The sequence below is a fragment of the Astatotilapia calliptera genome, chromosome 8 (genome assembly GCF_900246225.1).
Source record: "Astatotilapia calliptera chromosome 8, fAstCal1.2, whole genome shotgun sequence".
NCBI classification, from domain to species: Eukaryota; Metazoa; Chordata; class Actinopteri; order Cichliformes; family Cichlidae; genus Astatotilapia; species Astatotilapia calliptera.
Genome location: NC_039309.1, coordinates 5,321,605 through 5,342,779, shown reverse-complemented (window position 1 = coordinate 5,342,779; position 21,175 = coordinate 5,321,605). Strand labels below are relative to the sequence as shown.

Sequence of the window (21,175 nt, the reverse complement as noted above, 5' to 3'; positions counted from 1 at the left end):
ACACAGATTTATATGACTATTTTGTAGCTCATATTCAGGTAAATCTGATCTATTTAATACTTTTACAAGCCATAAATGTCAAAATATTGTTAAATTCAACTTCTCACATGCAAGAAATTGCTGCTTTTTTCCACACAGTTTGTATGGGCTAGTGTGATAGATAGGTGCCATTTTTTACCGTTTTCTAACATTTTATAGGCAAAAAGATGAATCAAAAACATAAATGAAGGATCAATCGACATAGGTGGTTTCAGCCTTTTAAGTGGAAAGTAAAGCCCTTTAAAGTATCCATATATAATTCACTCAAACATCTTTAATCATAGGGCAGAGGTGCTTTGAAAGACTGTGTTTTGGCGCACCTTTGTAGGAAGCGAGGGTACGTCTGTCTGTTGGCGAATCCAGCGCGACGCACTCTGACGTTCTCCAGCAGCCCGAGGTATTCCACCTGATGACGGCAGCGCTCATGCTCAAAGAGCAGAGGGGACTTGACATCATTGGGCTTGATGCAGCGAACGTAGTAGGGTTCCTGTACAGAGCAACACAAGGTGGATTTACACACCAGCCAATGTTTTCTACTGTAGTTCAAACTGCAGTGGTGATATACAGTAACTATATGCTCTTCTGTAACAGACGTGTATTCGCACGGACACCAGGAACAGCAAATAAAGGGGGGCTGGGAAGTTGGTCTCGCACATTAGGGCTTCACCTCATGAATGCTGTTAGATATTATTCATATTTTTCAGGTATTTGCATGTGGGGAATAAAACGAATGCCCGTAACATTCTTTTGCATAACTTTCAGATATACTACTGACAAACAAAGCACAGTTTTGTGCAATGATTTCTTCCAAATTAAACCATATCTGGAAGATAACAGGAAGTAGTTTGGGCAAGTAGTTTTTATTAATATTTAGCATCTCTGATGAAGATGATTCTTTTAATACAATCTTTATTTGCCCCTAAACATGAACATTTTCTTTAAGTCTGGTCATTTACTTCATGTACTTGAGAGTAATATGTAAAGTAAGGTTGAACAGTTTAAAAAATAAAACTTGCAGTATTGCATATCAGCAAGTGTACACAGGTCGTGTCATTTAACAGGATTTGTAGTCAGAATCTTTCTCTTCACTTTAATTCCTTCTTAGGAACACGTATAGGGTTATAATCCACTGGCTCAATATGAATATTATCTGATGCAGCACTTATGAAAGGTTCACCTTGGAGGCGAGGTTCTCCACCAATGAGATCATTGAATTTTTGAAGAGTGTTGCAGCCGTCAGCGGTCGCTTGGTGACCTCTGTGATCCTCAGTTTGCCCTCAGGCCACATGGCCTTAAGTACTGAGTTGGAACTGGACAGAGAAAAAGTAAAGAGAAAAGATCAACATTTACAAGACTACTGAGCAAAAAGAGAAGCAGCAGAATTTAATATTCGTCCATGTTAAATGTGACATATGTGTAACATTTCAACAAGATTTTCTAATCAAATCCAAGCATGACATTTAATGAGACCTATTATGGTCAAGACTGCACACTGCATCACTGGATGCTTGTGCATCCCTGTCCATATGCATGATAAATAAAACTAGATTGTTCAAATTTATATCCATATCTGTTAAGACTGATATAATACAATTATAGAAGACTGAGTTGTCCCTGAGTTGTCGTAATAGGACACAACCATCTATTGTCACAGTGAAGTAAAATGTTGACCTTCTGGGGGAAAAAGGGACATCACATCATCATCTTCTCTAATTTTGTGAATTTTTGTCATAATTAGCATCTGAATTCTTGGGTCATGGCTAAAAACATCTTTTTGTGTTCAGCCTTCTGGATGACCTTAACCTCTGATTACTTAAATCCAATCAATTCACCCTTGAATCCAAGAGCTGCTGTTTCTGTTTAGGAAATATCACATTCAAGTGAAGTACAGACGGACAGCATGAAATTATAATGCCTCCAGCAATGCTTGGGCCCAGCCTGGATGCATATTGGAGGCATTCTCATAAGGATAACAGCTCCATATGGCTACAACACTTAGCACATACTCTTCCAGCCAAAATTAACTGATCTGCTTTCAAAAATGTCATGATTCTGATTTGTGTTAAGAATACCATGAACATACATTAGACAGGTAAGCAATTAGTTGATCACATTTATATTCAGCACAAAAAAAGCTGAAGAGGACTGGTGAAGAAGAGGAGGAGGAGGATAAGAGCAAGCTGGGAGAGGATTCATTGCACTAGTCGTTCTTTTCAGAGAGCTGTCATGTAATCAGCGTGCTAGAAAGTGAAAGAGACACTTTGAAGAGTGTGTGTGGAGGTGATTGAAAATTGAAGCAGTGTGTATTACTGTGTGTTGTGTTACCTGTTGTACAGCAGTCTCTTGAAATCCTGGAACAGAGTGTCTTTGTTCTTATCAATAAAACCCACCACTGAGTACCTGTAGAAATACAGACAGAGGTAAATGCAAAGAGAAAGTCTTCAGATGGTCCAAAATGCAGCTGCTCGCCTGCTAACTGGTACCAAATGGAGAGAGCATATAACCCCAGTTTTAGCTTCTCTACATTGGCTTCCTCTCTCCTACAGGATCCAATTTAAACTTTTACTTTTTGCTTTTAAGCCACTTAACCCCTGAGCCACTTCTTACCTGTCTGAGCTCCTTTCTGTTTATGCTCCAGGAAAAACCATGAGGTCTAGCTCAAAATTAATGCTGTCCATCCCACGGACTTATCTCAAATCTCGTGGCAATAGAGCCTTCTCTGTGGCGGTCCCAGACTGGAATAGTCTTCCCCTAAATATTCTGCACAAACACTTGATCAATTTAAATCACTACTAAAGACACATTTTTAACACACTATGACCCAAACATTTTGGTCTTATTTAATAGTCTTAATTACTGTTTTAATTATTTTATTGTCCTATCATTGTTTTATATTGTTACTATTGTTTTACATTGTTTCTTTTTAATGGCATTTTTATATTGTTAAGCACTTTGTGCAGCATCGTCTGTCTTGTACTTTGCTATATAAATAAATTGGACTGACAGACTGATTGTATGGCATCAGCAGTGATGTGGACACTGTAGTCCTCTGTTGTGCTGAAAAGAGAGCTGACTGCGAAAGCAAAGCTGTCGATTTACCCGTCATTGTACACTTCTACCTATGGCCATGAGCTCTGAGAACTGATATTACTGATATTCCACCACATTGACAGGATCCAGGTGGTGTGGTTTAGGTATCTGACTATGATGCTTCTTGGTTGCTTTCTGGACGAGGGGTTCTGGGTAAGACCTAGGGCAGGGGTGGGCATCTCCAGGCCTCGAGGGCCGGTGTCCCTGCAGGTTTTATATGTGTCCTTGAACCAACACAGCTGATTTAAATGGTTAAATTAGCTCCTCAACATGTCCTGAAGTTCTCCAGAGGCCTGTGTGTTGACCCAAGGTGAGATCTAAAACCTGCAGGACACCGGCCCTTGAGGCCTGGAATTGCCCACCTCTGACCTTGCGTAACCCATGAAATGATGGAGACACTGGTTTGAGAACACCTCAGGGTCCTCCTGGATAAGCTGGAAGAAGTGGCTAAGAAGAGGGAGGGGCTTATGTGCCTGGACTGTTACCCCCATGAGCCAACCAAGATAAGGATGGGTGGATGGATGGATCTGTGAATGTCTGATTTAGACAGCATCAGTTAAACAGGGAGACCACAATGTGGCCTCCAGCTGCAGTCTAAGGTGTGGAAGAGCAGCTTTAACATCAGGTGCAGGGAGTGAATGTCACGTGAATTTCAACTTCAGCATCAGGTGAGAGCAAGTGGGAGCACACCCTGAAGCACAAGTGGAAGGTAAGCTTGTTCTTTTCACCACAGCAGGACTGTAGTGGGGTGTTAATCTGAGAAGAGTGAGCAGGTGGGCTTTTATACACTAATCGTCAATAATAACGGACACTGTAGGATCAGCACACTGACAGCAGCTGGGACACTTTACCTAATCCAGTTATCCCAGTAATCTCTGTCCAGTGTTTTAAAGTGGTCGGTTAAATTTTATTGTTGTTTTTCAAATGATAATAATTAGAGATGGACCGATCCGATATTACGTATCGGTATCGGTCCGATACTGACCTAAATTACTGGATCGGATATCGGAGAAAAATAAAAAATGTAATCCGATCCATTAAATATCACGAAAGCACCTCACAAAACTCACCTCAGAACGTTAGCACGTCGGAGCAGTATGCATCACGTGATAGAGCGGCTGTGGCATGCGGGACCTGTCGGTGGTCTGGATAGCATTTGGAGCTTCGCTAGCAACCCGGCATTTCATCTCCGACAAAGTTATCCCCGAGAGAAGTAAAGCAAGTGTGTAAGTCCATCTCTGAATGTTTGTAAAGCATTCCTGCTTAAGCTTAACAAGCGATATATGGAGCGACTGCCTCTTCTCGCTGCTACTTCAATCATGAAACTGCTTAACGATCAGCTGATCGGCTTTTCTGTCGCGAGTCCGTGTCTCTAGTTTGCTTTTGGCCCACTTTGCACCAGAAAGAGGAAACCAGCGGCTGAACAACAGCAGCACGTTTAAGCTTGATCAGCTGTTGTTAGAATGTATTTAATATTACTTTCTACTCGAGGATCTTTTTCTACGTAGCTGAGCTGGTAACTGTGCAGGGGCGCATCTAGCAAAGTTTAGCCAGGGGGGCCGATAGGGCATTAACAGGGAAAAGGGGGCACAAAGACATACTTTTTTCTTATTCTCATTTAAAATGTCTAGCTTTTAATAAATAATTATCTGACACCCAAAGTTTTAATTTGATGTAAAATGAATAGAAGTCAATTACTGTATATAGTGACTATTAAGTCTAATCTCCAAAAAGTTGATTCTGTTCATCTGGACGTAGCGTTTTGTGGGAGAAACGTTTCGTCACTCATCCAAGTGACTTCTTCAGTCTATTAAGTCTAATATATATATACCCTAGTAAGCTATAGTACTTTTTCCTTTGGGAAGGTACCATCTGTGCAGTCTGCAATTTTGTTGAAGAAAGATGTTGAATCTATTTAATATTTCTTGAAAAATAATTGATTTCTGTGCATTTTTTTCACACTGCATCAAATTAAGGTTGATTACGTCGATTAAGCATCATGAGGTGGAGCGTGAGGGGTGGTTCCCTATTTTTTATTTATTTCTTTTTGTTGTTGCTGGGAGTTGGAACCCTATTAGTTAGGTTGCTTAATATTTATGCTAAGTACTCTTTAAAATACCAGAATAGGGAGGATGGTGTAGGTTTAAGTTTATTAGATTGATCAGTATTGCTGAACTATGAAATATTTTTTTTTTTTGCATACAGGTATAACAGAATAGCTTTAGTGTAGTTGTTGTTTTAAACTTGAGTATGAACTTATACAAAATGCAGCAAGATATTTAAAAAACAGTTTTGTTGATTAAAAAACACTATATCGGATTCATATCGGTATCGGCAGATATCCAAATTTATGATATCGGTATCGGTATCGGACATAAAAAAGTGGTATCGTGCCATCTCTAATAATAATTTTCATGTGAAAACTGTCAGGCTAATATTCAGATCCACTTTTTTTAGTTAATCAACAAGAAAATAAATGAACCTTTTTTATAATCATTTTAAAAGCTTGTGGGAAGACACACCAACAGGTAGCTGTTAGTGGTGACAGCACTGAGGTTGTAAATGAATACAAATATTTAGAGACAGCGATCAAGGAAAATCTGTCATAGGATTCAAACATAAGTGCCATTTACAAGAAAGGAAACAGCAATTGTATCTCATCTGAAAGCTGCAACAGTTTGATTCAACTTGTATTTATATAGCACTAAATCCCAACAACATTTGCCACAAGGCACGTTATATTCTAAGGTAGTAATAGAAAACTCCAACAATCAGACGACTTTGAGCAGGCTCTTGGCAACAGTGGGAAGGAAAAACTCCCTTTTAAGAGAAAGAAACATCCGGCAATATCAGGCTCAGGGAGGGGGAGCCAAGAGCCGTGACTGGTTGGTGGTGAGGGGAGGAAGACAGGACAAAGACACGCTGTGGAAGAGAGCCAACAATAAACGCATGTCATCTATCAAAGACATCACATGTCTTTGATAGATACACACTGGCTCTTTTATTCTATGCACATGTGGAATGTACTCGCCTTCTGTTTTGCTTTTTTGCCTGGAATTTTTACTGTCTGTAGTTAATAAGAGCAAATTCAATAAAATTGCACGTCAGCAACAACGCAGTTTGGCATAGTCTTAACTGGTGGGAACGGGCAAAGGTTCAGGGTACCACAATTTCTCATGCTCAGAGATCTTTTATACCTTGTATCACTCTGTCAAACAAATCAGGTGATATCACGTATGTGTACATAGTTACGCCTTGGTTTTTCGAAATATTATTTTTATTCTTAATGTCTGTAGGGACTTCATTGGTTGTATTTATCTCACATAAAAAGGCAGAAATGGAACTTCTGAAAAGACAAAGATTACTACTACCACTTGCTTCAGGGAGGGCGTTATGTGACTGCATTAAAGAACACATCCTTAGCCATAACTGCATAAAAACTGTGACCATTTCCTGAATCTAACAAACAGTTAAAAAAAATTTTACTTAATTTTGCTCAACCACAGAGCTGCACTGTGACATGAGTCTAATAAACAATAATAAATCATTTTAAGTAAATGCATGCTGTTACTGATGCAGCCACTACAAATATTACTCTGCCTCCTGCCTGGTGTAAGACGATCAGGGACCAATCAAGGCCGCCTGTCGAACCTGCTCCTCTGCCTCAGTCATCCCCCTGGGTGGCAGACACTTAGCCTTCACAAATGGGCTCAACATGCTTCCCTGAGAGCACTTTTTGGGAAGCTTAGCCTGTTTGGTTTATTCTTTTGAATGGCATCCAAGTAAGTACTCTGGGATTTGGGACTGGGAAATGGTGCTGTATTTTTATTTTTTTTGTGAGACATCATGTAATTAGGATGTCATTTAAATGTTTGAATCTGTCCACCAGTCTTCTTACACAACTGGAATGGGCAGAGTGATTGACTATAATGACAGTTTTCACCAATGACTTGGCACGTCACTGCCTTTCCAATCCAATTCCATGTGGATAAAACTATAAATTGATCACTTGATCACATCAGTCAAACGGGGTATTTGGGCACTGAGAGCCAATTCTTCGACATCAGTAGCAGATGGTGTAAATGTTGAGGTGGACTAGATAAAAAGATTCGGGGCCTGGTTTAGAGAGAGTTTTACATTTTTTTAAAGCATGACTATTATATCTGGAAAATAGTAAGTGAAAGCAATGTAAATGTGTTTTTAACATTAAGTTAACTGGAGAGACATCCCTACAGGAAGCTAACTGTTGAAAAGAAAAAAAGAAGATGGGTTATGAAACAACGATTTGGTTAAAATTCAGTTGTAAAGTGTGATTTATTGCCCTGAAAACTATTCAGATTCTTTTAAGAACCAAAACCTCCATCTGCTCCTGAAGTGGGCCAGAGTGCAAGGCTGTGGTTTGAGTCGCCAGCTCTGAGGCATGAATATGTAAAGCTGAGGAAAAGAGGATGAATCATCAGTAAAAGCTTTTCCTGAATAAATAAAAGTCTTAGATACTTACACCACATCTCCTGCATAGTGCCTGATGCGAAAGTCTCTGTCAAACTCCAAACTCTTGTCAGTTGGTGAGAGCTGCAGAGACAGACGAGAAGAGAGAGCAGCGAGTGAGCAATGACACGGTAAAGTGTTCCTCAGAACAATGTATTAAAAGCATAGAGCCTTAAGGCAAAGAAAGAGACATTCACCATTTATCTAAAAATATAAAGTAGTGTTACATCAGTGCTGCTTGTTAGTACTGTACAGCCCATTACCTAAGCTTTCCAATTCAAATCACAAGTGTTCAGCTCCAAAATAAGCAGACATGGGTCAGATTTACATTTAAGTCCCCTCACAGCTCTATTAACCTCATAGGACCTGGCGTCCACATATGTGGAGATCACATTTTGGGTTATTTAGACCAAAATACTCAATTTTGCTCTACAAGGGCCTGATATCCACTTACGAGGACATTATACTGCTACTGTTCTATCAAAATTTTAAATGAATATCCTCATATGTGGCTCTTATTTTTCTTAAAAACAAAAATAAGGTAAAAAAAAAAAAAAAAATCTGGTAATTCTTTCTTTTTACATTCATCAGGCCCCAATCAACCTAAATATCAAAGAGAAATTAAAAATGAATGCCGTGGAAGAGTTCGGGTCTTAGGAGGTTAAAAAAAACCCACACCATCAACAGAGTGTACGCCAGGGTTAATAATAAATAAGGTCAAAGTTTTCTTAACTTGAAGGCCACGTTTTGATTGTTGCTTGATCATCATCATTGCAGGGACAACACAGCAACGGCCATTCAAGCTCACATTCACAAGTTGACCTAACACGCACCAGAGAGAACATATGCAGGCACTGGGAGAACATGCAAGCTCCACACAGAACTGCCCCAGCAGGCCAGTGGGTTCAAACCCAGGACCTTCTTGCTATGAAAAGCGTAAGGTTGACAGATGCATCAGGGGCAACCTGGGTTTAGGTATGTTACCCAAGGATCCTTAGATACGCAGAGCAAAGGAGCCGGAGATTAGTAGATGACCCAGCTTATTTCCTGAGCCACAGGCGACCCCATAAAAAAACCTTCTGATTTTATTTTCTTCTCCAGTGCCTTTAATGCAGCTCTCTACATGACAAACTATTAAAGTTAAACTGTATAGAGTGATGGGCAGAGCTGTTACTGCAAAAGTAGATGCAACGGGGCAGAAAACACCAAGACTGTCGTCACTGATAATGTCTCATAGAACAGGGCAACGAGGGGGGAGGACAGAAAGAAACAAAAGAAGGTGCTGAAAACATTCAAGGCACAGGCAATAGACATGGCAGCAGAGATGAGACAAGGAGAAAGAAGAGGGATATATGTGGTGTGATTGGAAGAGACAGAAGTAAAAAAAATAAAGTGTGTGTGTGTGTGTGTGTGTGTGTGTGTGTGATATACTGACACATGTATGTAGGCCAGTGACAGCAGAGCAAAGAGGGAGGAAGCATGAATGGAGATGCAGAGAAGTCTTCCGCAGCCCTGAAACAGCCTCTGATGAGCACATCAGGGTTCTTATTTCATCCACAACTGCACAGCAGCGAGTTCATTATGGGCTGTGCCGCTGGGTAAAGTAAGTGTGTGAGTGTGTGTGTGTGTGTATATGAATGAGAGGCATCCCGAGATTCTGTCGCAATCCCAAGGAGACACAAGTGATTAGGAAGAGAAGGGTGAGGGTACAGGAAGCAGCAAGATTTTTAACAAGGAGAGAAAAAAATAATCCGTGAAAGCCCCTGGGATGGATATCTAAACATGGGTCGAGAAAGAAAAGCCCGAGAGTCATAGAGTATTGCCAGAAGTATACGGACAGGGCTTTGGTCTACAAAAAGTTTGTCTTTTATAATGATAAACAGCTGTTTCATACTCATTCATCAGCAGAAATACTACAAGCTTGGTCTGGCTCCTCAGATATGTGAAAATATTCTGTTTTGTTTTGGGGTTTTTTTTTTAAATATATAATTGTAAACTAAATTCTTTGGGGTTTAGACTGCAGGACATTTTTTCTGCTTTTCCTTCATTTTGTTAAACATTTTTCTAAAGCAATTAATCTACTAATTACTTGCATAATTAGTTGCCTGGAAGACTGAAAACAGCTACAGACTCTAAGGCTACCCTGAACACATGTCCTGTCTATTTCAGGTAAGCTTTAAACCACCAGGGCTGTAAACACCTGATATCACTGGTCATGTGTGGGGGGTATAACTAGCAACCAGAAGGTTGGTTGTTTGCAATGGCAAACAGTAAGCGTGAAAGTGTCTTTGCTTGGATTTACAATAAGATAGAAGTGTGGCAGAAACTAGCTTGAGTGCAAGGTGGTCATGGGGGTGAAAACCACAGACTGCAAAGAAATATACTGGTACAAGGAGCATGATCCATCACTATAGACACACAAGAAGAATGAAATCACAAAATATGTGTGAGCTTCGCAGGTCTCAGTTTCCAGACTTTTACAAACTAGAACGGAGTGAACAGAGTAAACAGTGTTTCTGAAACTCTTCATTTTAGGAGGTCCAGAAAAGTCAAAGTTGTAGTGTGAACCTAGAGGTAAACCTTTCAAAAGTTACAGATTTTAAAACTAAAATATTACCGTGGCTCTGCTCCAAGGTTCAGAACTTATCTGAACAAAATTTACTGCAGTGGTTTAATCCTAATCAGTGACAATCCCAAACCTATAGCACCAAAACTAAGCCCAATCCTTTGTGCATGTTTTTGCTTTTCTTCAAAACAAACAGAAATTTGCAAAAGACGGACTGTCATCCCCTTTTTTGTGTCAGAGAAAGCCATCCTCAATATTTATGCTACACTAAGAACATCCTGACTTGCATAACAAATCAATTGTCTCATTAACACACAGGAACAAAGAAAAGCCTCACACTTCCCAAAATATTTTAGATGCTGTTCTGAACGTCCCTTTCCTTTTGCTACTTGCACAAGCGGGGAATTTTTTGAAAGCTTGGCATGGAACAAATTTGACTGTGCAGAGCTCAACCTCATCTAACACCTCTGAGATGAACTGGAACACCGGCTGTGAGCCAGGCCAGGCCTCATCACCTGTCAGTGCTGGACCTCACTGCTGCTCTTGTATCTGGGCTGAAACCCTACTCTATCAGATCAATCCCAATGATCCTGGAATATCTGAAAATCCCATAAAAAACATTTATCTTTATTTTTGGTTATTAGTGTGGATGCTGATTAAGCATCCACAATATTGTTCTTCTACTTTTAAATTTCTGTACGTTTTTTGTATGCTATGTCCAGTTTTTTCAGAAAATGCATTTTCTAGTTATACATTTTACATTTTTACTATACATTTTAGTTATTATTTATACTATATAAATTCTATTATATGGTCTAAATTCAATAAATAAGTAAGTTCAGTTCATTCAGTAAGTACAGCAAATTCTTCATGTTTCTCTCAAGTATAGGAGATAAACTGTTCGGAAAAATCAAACACACTTTTTAGGGGTTATTAGCCTTAAACACACACTGAAACACAGAACAGACAGACAAACAGATGCTATATCAGACAGACAGCCTGCATCTGTGGGAAGCCATACTTCCCTTCATCCATCCCAATCAGATACACTCCATCTCTCTCACACACACACACACACACACACACACACACACACACACACACACACACACACACACACACACACACACACACGTAGACAAGACACAAATCTTGGCAGCGCTGTTGTTAGCACCTCCTCCGTGTCTGGGTTTCAGCCTAGCATTAAGTTTGAGACTGCTGTAGTGCTGGTTGTGGTGCTGCGTGCGTGCGTGCTCATCTACGGAGAAAGAAGCCACTTAAAAGAAAGAACAATGGTCAGAATAATGGCAACACAGAGACTTTGATGTCAGACGAAATAGCCACAAGCAAGGGTAGATGCACAATTATTAGGTCAACTTAAATCGCTGCATTTATTCTCAGTGAGATTAGCACTAATACAATCTACAGTACTAACCAGTACTGTGCAGTACTGACTCATATTTTTTTTCTACACTATGTTAACAACTTGTATTTTTTTTGAAAGGTTGTATTTAAAAAGCACAAATATCTTACTATAATAATAGTGTACATATGGATATATCTGTCTGTATGTACCTTTTCCTCCATAACGGGTGGACCAGTCTGAGGAAACACTGTCACACATACAGTGATTATTAACATCTATATTTTTTGTAAATCCCAATTCTTTTGATTTTTAAAATATATATAATTCAAATTATTCACCTGCCAATGGAATGTTATGTTCTCAGGTTGTTTCACATGTAACATTCGATGCACGCTGCCCGTATATAACTTAACAGTCACTAAAATTTGTATCCACAATGGAATTTCATTCGGGATGCCACTAAATTCAGAGCAATTTTTTTTTAAAGAACTACGTGTTTTTAAGGAAAGTTTAAATATTTTTCTTTATTTTACTTTCTTTATCGTCAACTTTAAAAAATAAGGTCTATGACCCATCAGGTTATATAAGCCATCAGTAAAGATATTTTAAAAGTTAACAATTTTTAATGAGAGTGTCAGTGATGCGGTAGCACATTCAGCTCATGATCCATTAAAATTCAAAGATAAAATTAAAGAATAAACCTTGGTGTTGACCTAGAGTACAGTTTGGGTGAAGGCCTATTAAATGATCATTGTTTGCAAGTTTCACTAAAATTTGATCAAGAGGAGTGATTGTTGTAAATTGTGGGCAGATGAATGACTCACCATGACATAGGTTCATCTTTAATCTTAGAAATATAAAGACAGAAGCTGCTAAAATGTGAACAAGGCAAAAATGTAAGAATAACTAAAATAATAACTGCAGAGCAACTCAGTTATTTCAGTGAAATTTTAAAAAAAAAATGCTAGTGATGCTAATTTAAGAGGTAGGACATAGTGATTATGGCGAACAGCTTCACCTCATGAATGTAAATATGCAGAACAGAGAAAAAGAAAAAGTACAAAACATTTGAAAAGACCACAAGAGAGTTCCCAAAGCCTAAGGTGTTCCTGGTCACCATGCTTGCTTTATCTGATTTGCAGTTTAAAATTTGAATGTACGATGCCAGAAAAAAAAAAATTGTTTAAAATAAATTTTCATATTCACAAAGAAACAAAGAAGCACGACCACTCTGGCCTTCGTTTCACCCTGTTCTGCTTTAAAAATGAAATGCATGTTTAGCAGAAATTACTGCCGACAGCCAAAGCATTTAATTAAAAACAGAAAAGGACTTCAGGTACAGCCAAAAACATAAAACGAAACTGAGGAAGAAGAAAGAATGATCGGGTAATATGAAAATGGAAACAAGATAGACAGAACAAAAAATAATATAATTTAACCTCAAAATAACGAGCATTAAAATAATCTTGATAAAAGAATAGAAGGCAGAAGAGATGAGGCAACAAGAGATGGGAGGATTTAAATACAGAGAGAAGAAGCAGAGCGAGAGCTGAGGTGAGAAGGCGAGAGACAGACAAGAACTGTGGGCCGAGCGCATCAGGTACACAGTGTAACATAAGCTGGTGTCAAAACGACAAAAAGCAGTGATAAGAAGCTTCCACACGTCATTTTCACTTTTTCCTTTTATTGCTGTCACATGTTTCAACATTTATTAGCAGAGAAAAGCGCCTTGAGGCGACTTTTGTTGTGATTTGGCGCTATATAAATAAAATTGAATTGAATTGAATAGAAAAGACGAGATGAAAACAACCAGGACAGAGCTGACAGCAGAAACTGAAGCAGAGGTTACTCATTCTTCTGCAGTATGTTCAGAACATACCTGACCATGAAGATAAAGGACTGAAGCAGCACTAAGAGCCAGACATCAGGCTTTGGTAACATATATGTAATTGGAAAGATCAACAAAGCGAGAGGCAACAAATGTAAAAGAAAAAATGGAAAATGTGAGTGAGGCTACAGCTTCCACAGACACTGGTTTTCAACTCAGCAGACCTGCTATAGGAGTTACTTGTTAGATCTCCTCAGGTCCACTCAAACAAGAAACACGATTTGGATAATCCCTCTGGTAGAGTTCAGACACTTAGAGAATAGTTCTTCATTAAAACCTCCAAAGTATGCACCCAACCGCCAGTATGCACGGAGGCAGAATGGAAGATAAAAGTAGATGTTTCACGTTACACAGCTGACCTTATCACATCAGTATGGTCCTGGGTGTGAAACCCCTGGCTGACTGGGGCCTTTCTGTGTGTACGCATGTTTTCATGAATCAAAGATAATAGGTTCTGTCTCAGTACTCCAGTTTTCACCCACAGTCCAATGGCATGCAGGGGTAAGGGTAACTGGTGATTCTAAGGGCCAGATTTACTAAAAGGGACAAAATAGCGTGTGGGCGCAATAAATCTGGCACTAAATTAGCCAGAGTTATGAAATTAAGTGTGACTGGTTGTCTGTCTCTCTGTGGTAGCTCTGTCATAGACTGGTGACTTGTTCTGTAAAAGCTGGGATGAGCTACAGCCTCCCCCTGAATTGGAGCAGAAGGATAGGTAGCTTTTTAAAAACAGTTTTAACAGCACGTTCCATGCTGTCTGAAACCCCCGGGGTACAATTTTTTGCTGTTTTCTAAAACAATGTATATGTTGCTTCTATGAAAATGATCGAATGACCAATCTGAGAAAAAAAAGACATGTACCATCAATACTAAAAACTACACTACATGTCTGCACTGTGGTATGAATTTTCTTTAACCTCCTCCTTCTTTAATTTCTCTTTGATATTTGAGCTGATTGGGACCTGATGAATGTAGAAACAAAGAATTACCAGATTTTTTATTTTTTTTACCTTATTTTTGTGTCTAAGAAAAATAAGAGCCACATATGAGGATATTCATTTAAAATTTCCATAGAACAGTAGCAGTATAATGTCCTTGTAAGTGAATATCAGGCCCTTGTAGGGCAAAATTGAGTATTTTGGTCTAAATAACCCAAAATGTGATGTCCACATATGTGGACGCCAGGTACTAGGAGGTTAAATGTTTAAAATTTTACTTAAAAATGATTCAATTGAAGTACAAAAATTACATTTACCCTAAAATACAAAGTTAATGTTGATCATCTTGTCATTAGTCCAATAACTAAAGCAGTTAAGGTCCAACTATTGTTTAATGTAACAGCCAATATTAAATGTCAGAAACATGGCTACTGGTTTTGACATTGGCTGTTACATTAGACACATCGGCCATGTTTCTGTACAGGCGAGTTCAGTGGATCTCATTCTGCCAAACCAAACCCTTTTGAACAGATTTTATTGTTAAACTGTCAATAAAAGTGACCTCCACCTTAATGTGAAATGCCCCACTTTCTGCCAGCTTCTCGCCTTCCATCACCTCCTGCAATCACTTTTCCTGCAGTCCTGTTTGCCACCTGTGCCCTCCTGCTCTCTAGCCTCTGGACTGGAGAGCCATCTATGATGGCACAAGCCAGACCTCCCAATGAGAAGCATCTGACTATCTCCAAGCCTGTCAAGAACTCACACTAGGCACTGCAGTCAACAATGCAGGTGGCAGATGAGGAGATGGATTTTACGTTTCATGCCCAGTGCACTGAGTGGCAGCTGTCAGGACATTAAAACCCAGCATATCAAACTACATGCTAATCCAGACACCAACAGACAGAGTACAAACCCTGAAACAACCATCAGACTGTCCTGGTGCTGAACCGTTTTACGCCACCGATTCTCCTCTTAGAGGCATCAGTTAGCTGCCTGTGTCCATCCTGACTGCTACAGCTGACCTTGTGCATCCCTGGGACTAATGACCAGCATCTCAGTGATTAGCATCACCAACACATGGCCCATAACAGCTTTACCACTTAGTACACCATGTGCACTCATACATGTAGCAGAAGGCAGAGGACACACATACACAAGCATATACTCATGTACATCCCATTAGTATGCCGCGCCATAGCATGCCACATGCTGCGATGCTGTGATCTATGTGAAAGGTAAAAAAAGAAAACAGTGAAAGCAGATGGGAGAAAATTGAAATATATAAAGTGAAACAACGAAAGATTTAAAAGCTAATAAAAAAACAGAAAAACTGATATTTTACTGCAAAATGTTACCAAACATGTGATTGCTTTAGCAAATTATAGATTAGAAAATGAAGCTGATGTTATTCTATTTAATAAATCCAGTATAACAATAACACTTTTCAGCAGCCCAAATCACAGTGTTTCCTGTTGAAAATCTTTACACCTGCAATACCAGATTTTTTTTGGGGCCACTTGGGAGCTACAAACAAAATCAGACAAAAATCCAGCAGATACGGAGCAAACGAGGTATTTGCTCTCCTTTCAGATCTTCTCCTGAGGGGAATCTCTGGATCTTTAGCTATCAAATTCTGCTCTATGTTGAACAACTAACTCTGTGTGCTTGTAAATGGTTGGGTAGTAGCACACATTAAATTACAAAAACAGCTGCCTGAGCACATTTATTTAAAATGTTACGGCCAAATAAAATATCTGTGTTACAAGGGAAGAAACTTATAAAGATAATCCATCCACCCAATTGTTAGCAAAAATGTTAAGGTTATACACACGCAAGCCCAGATACAACGCCCTTACAAACAATATTCAAATCAGTGGTAAACACTGAGACATAACACAATAAGCTACTGCAGATTTGACATCTAATTCAATAGCTGGTCTCTACTGTTTGTGGTTTTCCGCTTTGTAATCAGGGTCATACCCAATAACTTGCAGTAAAAACTGAAAAGGCCAATCACTGTCTACAACTTTACAGCAAGTGTTTAAATTGTTGTGTAACTGTGAGCCTACAAACATACCATGCAGACTAAAATAGAAAAGAAATATTTAAACAATAAGGCTTTTACATTTCAGTGTTTGTGGTGCAAGAAGACAAAAAATCAAGTAAAAAGGCGACGAGGCGTGTAGACACAGTCAAACTACACAGTTTGTTAGCGATGAGTCATTACATTTATGAAACTAGTTAGATTTCAGTGTGATTAAAGTGTTGAGTCGAGCACACACAGGCTGATACAAAAACTGGAGACAGCTGGATTTTATGGCGCCAAAAGCAAAAATCTGACTGATGTATCACTCGCATCAGATTCAAGTGCTTCCCTTTAGGTGAGAATTCTCTGTAAACAAGCCCGCAGCTCCCATGCATCAAAACTGCCTGATTAATTCATAACAAGGCTGAGAAGCCTGGAAGCAAATGAAAAGAAATTCAGATCAGCAGACTCCAACGCAACATGACATATGGAGACCTGAAAGAACGGTTTAGGAATGCTCTCTCTTCTTACTTTGACAACGGCGTGCCAAATTTAATGTCCACATGTAGTATGTAGCGAATGAACGAACACTGCAGAGCGTACGTATTTGTGCGTCACATTTTGTGAGCTGAAGCCAGACGACAGCGTAGCATCATTCAGTCCTGGAACCAGAGTGAGAACATTACGGTAGATCGTGTTATGTGAACATTTCCTGGAATTGATCTCTGACTCAATCTCTTGCTCTGCATGTCTCATTTCCATCTCATCAGCTTTTGAGGCTCTCATGCGACTACTGCACACTGAAGCAGAACTGGTTTACATTTCGTATACACTCAGCAAGCAGTTTATTAGTAAAATAACCAGTGAAAGGCAATGGATTTTTATACAGCACTGAACCTTCCTTCACGTTCAAACTGCTTTATTTAATTTTACACTATAGTGCTTTTGTTATTTAGGATCATTATGAAGTAATTCTAATGAATTACACCGAGTTATACCTACAAGTCTTTCTGTTATTTTGTCTGACAGTAACCTGAATAACTAAAGCATCTTCAGTGTTGGTCAAGTTACTTGAAAAAAGTAATCAGTAACTAATTACTAATTACTTCCCCCAAAAAAGTAATCCTGTTACTTTACTAATTACGTTTTTTCAAAAGTAATTAATTACTTAGTTACTTTTTATAAACATGATTTACAACCTGAATAGGTGATAAAGTGATAGATCTTTCAGCCCAATTCTACTTTTTCTACATAATCCATCATACAAAATGTAATCAAATGAAAAAGTCTTTTTTTAAAAAATTGTTTTATCAGTTTTAATCTTTTAACTTTATGCATCAAGCAAAAATTAAATTATATGCACCATTCTCTGACTTGAAGAAATTAGTTTAACATTTAAACTTATTTTCTGCACATTCCAGCACATAAAATAAAATATTTTTTGTGTTTACACTCAGTCTTTCAAATAGATGCAAGTAAAACACAGCAGAAAATAAATAAAGTCAAAGACTAGCGGTCCTGTCGCTCTATTTTCACCTGTACAGCAGGAGTGGGGTAGGCGGAGGTTTGCCCTGGTGCAGGTGTGCCGCAGCGGTCAGTGGAAGAATCCGCGAGTTTCTCTGTGAATTTCCCATTACGTCGTAGCGCACTCGGTGCTTGTTTACAGGGGTTTTTTTCCCGCTGTAAAAAGAAGTTTTCTTCCCACGCACAACGGACGCTAATGTTTTTGTCACTTTTTATGGAATCAAACTCAAAGTAAGGTCAGTACTTCCACACTTTAAACGCTGCACGCTCATACTCTCTCCTGCACTCGATATACTGTATTATCCATTGTTGATCTGCACACAGCTGTTGTCACAAACGTCGCACTCGCTTACGTCATTGTCATGAGACACTCTCGCAAAAAACAAAAAACAAAAAAAAAAAAAATCACGGTTTTAGTAACGCAGTAACGCAGCGTGCTTACGGGAAAGTAACGGTAATCGAATTACCGTTTTTGCGATAGTAATCCCTTACTTTACTCGTTACTTTAAAAAAGTAATCAGATTACAGTAACGCGTTTACAAGTAACGCGTTACTGCCCATCTCTGAGCATCTTTATGCATAATGCAGGTATGTATAGTTGGAAATGAAGCTGCATCACTGGTGTTTATTGATGACATGGCCCAAAATAAATATCTATACTGAGAAATGCTAAATTGATAGGTGTGAGCTTTCATAATCGTATCAAAAACAGAGCAGAAAAGAGAGCGTAGAGCTGCTAAAGCCAACTAAATGGTTCTCAAATGGCTCACTCTTCTGACCTCAGCCCAGTTGAGCATGCCTTTCACCTACTGAAGACAACACTTAATGCCCAAACAACCACACACAAGCAGCACTAAGCAATGCCTGACAACATATCTCAGTTAAATGAAATCCAGCATCTGCTGATGTCTGTGGGTTCATTGATAGCAAAGCTTCAGCGTTTAAAGTCATACAAATAAGCTTAAACTCAAAATTACTGTATGTAGGTTTACTTACTTTTGAACATGGCCTTGAATTAAAGCTGAAAGCCCACACTTTAACTGCATGATGAGTGCAGTTTAAATAAGTTCAAATCCCTTGTGGTGTTGCAGTTATATAACACACAAATACATTCATATCCTTCGCATGGAAAACAGAGTTGCTCAGTTGACCTTGGACCTGGCTTTTCTTTATAAAGCAACAGATGACATCTTCATTTTGAATAGAGGCAAACACAATCGCTTATTTTTACACATCCGGTAACTACTCGCAAATATTATTCTTGAGTTTTTCCTCAAGCCGCCAAATAACTATAAAGATCACAGACATACTTAGCCAATGAGGTGATGTTCATTGATTTGTGAATTCTGACTTTGAAGCCTTGACTGCAGCACACTGGCCATCACCGTCTGGACCTTTGGTTCATTTAGAGCTACCATATTTAGATTATTTAGGGCTCCACCCTAAACGATTGGCTAAGGCTAGCAACAGGCTGTACTGCCTGTCACATTACATATCAGATGATTATATTGAATATCATTAAAGGAACTGCAGTCTTGGTGCTGGTTTCATTTTTCAACTCTGGAAGCTGCAGCTTGGTTGAAAGCAATGTTCTCTCTCTTTTGCACAACCTTTAAGCCATTTCGATAATTATCTGGTTCTTTTGTTACTCAGATGTCTGATTTTCCTCGTCTTTTATCGATGGGTAGGTTATCTAGTGTTATTACTTTGTTGGAAACATCTATGTGCTCATGGAATCTATTTTGATGGGAGAGGGAAAGAATACAATAATACCTAGCTCTTGTTTTCATAAAACTGTGCTTCACCCCTTTCATTTCTCTTGCGGAATGTGCACATCTCACTTCCCCTCACATAACAACTCCCAGTCGCTCACATTGCACCTCACTTTCCCTTTCCTCTTCTTTCGGTCTCCCTACATCTTCACACTTTCATCCTGCCAACTTGAGGAGCTCTGAGCTATGAGGTGAGAGTGCTTCTGTTAGTCTTTCAAGGCTGCAGAGCTCGTGTTCTCCTTGAATGCTCAAAACCTTGAACATTTTAAAACTTTCCCAAAAGCTAATTTGCATATGAATGTAGGTTAGGGCATCTGTTTTGAGGTCACAGTAATATACAGTTTCTCTCTTGCTGGCTCTGTTTTTTTCAGTGACCCTGTGTCAGCAATGACAACACTATTTAACTTCTAAAATGTTTCATTTTTTATGACCAAGAAATTCCAAATCCATTCCATACCTGACGGATAACACAGACATACTAACAAAATTCTCATGGGTTAGTTTTTTGGTTTTTTTTACTTTATAAGAGTTTCCAGAAAAACAACTGTGGGCTTGTCATGTGACACTCCATGTGTGGAGTAAAATATACAGCAGTTTGCATATCACAGCTCCTTAACTGCCAAGACAACACGTGACCAAAGACTGTGAGCAAATTTGTCAGCGTTTTTTCAATAATACAGGTATTTAACACTTTAGGTTTAAGTGTGTGTATCCAGCCACCCACCAGCTCCAACATCAGTCAGTACCAAACTAGACATGAAGCCTCCACTTCAATTAAAACGTCACTTCAAGCTCACTGAGTGTCATCATTTTAAAGAGGAACTCTAAAATGATTTGGCATGGTAAATAACATCTATCTCTATTTGTTTTTATCTAAAACATATCTATTGAGGCAAGTAGAGTGCGTTCTAAACATAAGATAAAGCTTTGGCTAATAAACAAAACAAAAAAGCATATTTATACAAAGCCATAAATCCATTTTACATTCCTCAAACACCAAAAAACACTTCCATATATACAGGGAGTGCAGAATTATTAGGCAAATGAGTATTTTGTCCACATCATCCTCTTCATGCATGTTGTCTTACTCCAAGCTGTATAGGCTCGAAAGCCTACTACCAATTAAGCATATTAGGTGATGTGCATCTCTGTAATGAGAAGGGGTGTGGTCTAATGACATCAACACCCTATATCAGGTGTGCATAATTATTAGGCAACGTCCTTTCCTTTGGCAAAATGGGTCAAAAGAAGGACTTGACAGGCTCAGAAAAGTCAAAAATAGTGAGATATCTTGCAGAGGGATGCAGTAGTCTCAAAATTGCAAAGCTTCTGAAGCGTGATCATCGAACAATCAAGCGTTTCATTCAAAATAGTCAACAGGGTCGCAAGAAGCGTGTGGAAAAACCAAGGCGCAAAATAACTGCCCATGAACTGAGAAAAGTCAAGCGTGCAGCTGCCAAGATGCCACTTGCCACCAG

At 39.0% G+C, this 21,175-nt stretch overlaps 1 protein-coding gene across 3 annotated transcripts in view; it reads right to left on the bottom strand.

Moving 5' to 3' along the window:
* Window positions 1–21,175, bottom strand: part of myo1d (myosin 1D) — a 118,715-nt gene that overhangs the window by 64,892 nt on the left and 32,648 nt on the right. For 2 of the 3 annotated variants that reach the window (XM_026178077.1, XM_026178078.1), the window contains exons 12-15: window positions 7,631–7,701; window positions 2,365–2,439; window positions 1,217–1,349; window positions 360–526 (exon numbers count right to left, since the gene is read on the bottom strand). In XM_026178077.1, coding sequence (XP_026033862.1) covers window positions 360–526; window positions 1,217–1,349; window positions 2,365–2,439; window positions 7,631–7,701 — 446 coding nt within the window. Of the gene's footprint in view, window positions 1–359; window positions 527–1,216; window positions 1,350–2,364; window positions 2,440–5,500; window positions 7,564–7,630; window positions 7,702–21,175 lie in introns of those variants that run through there. The other variant, XM_026178079.1, reaches the window with a different exon arrangement.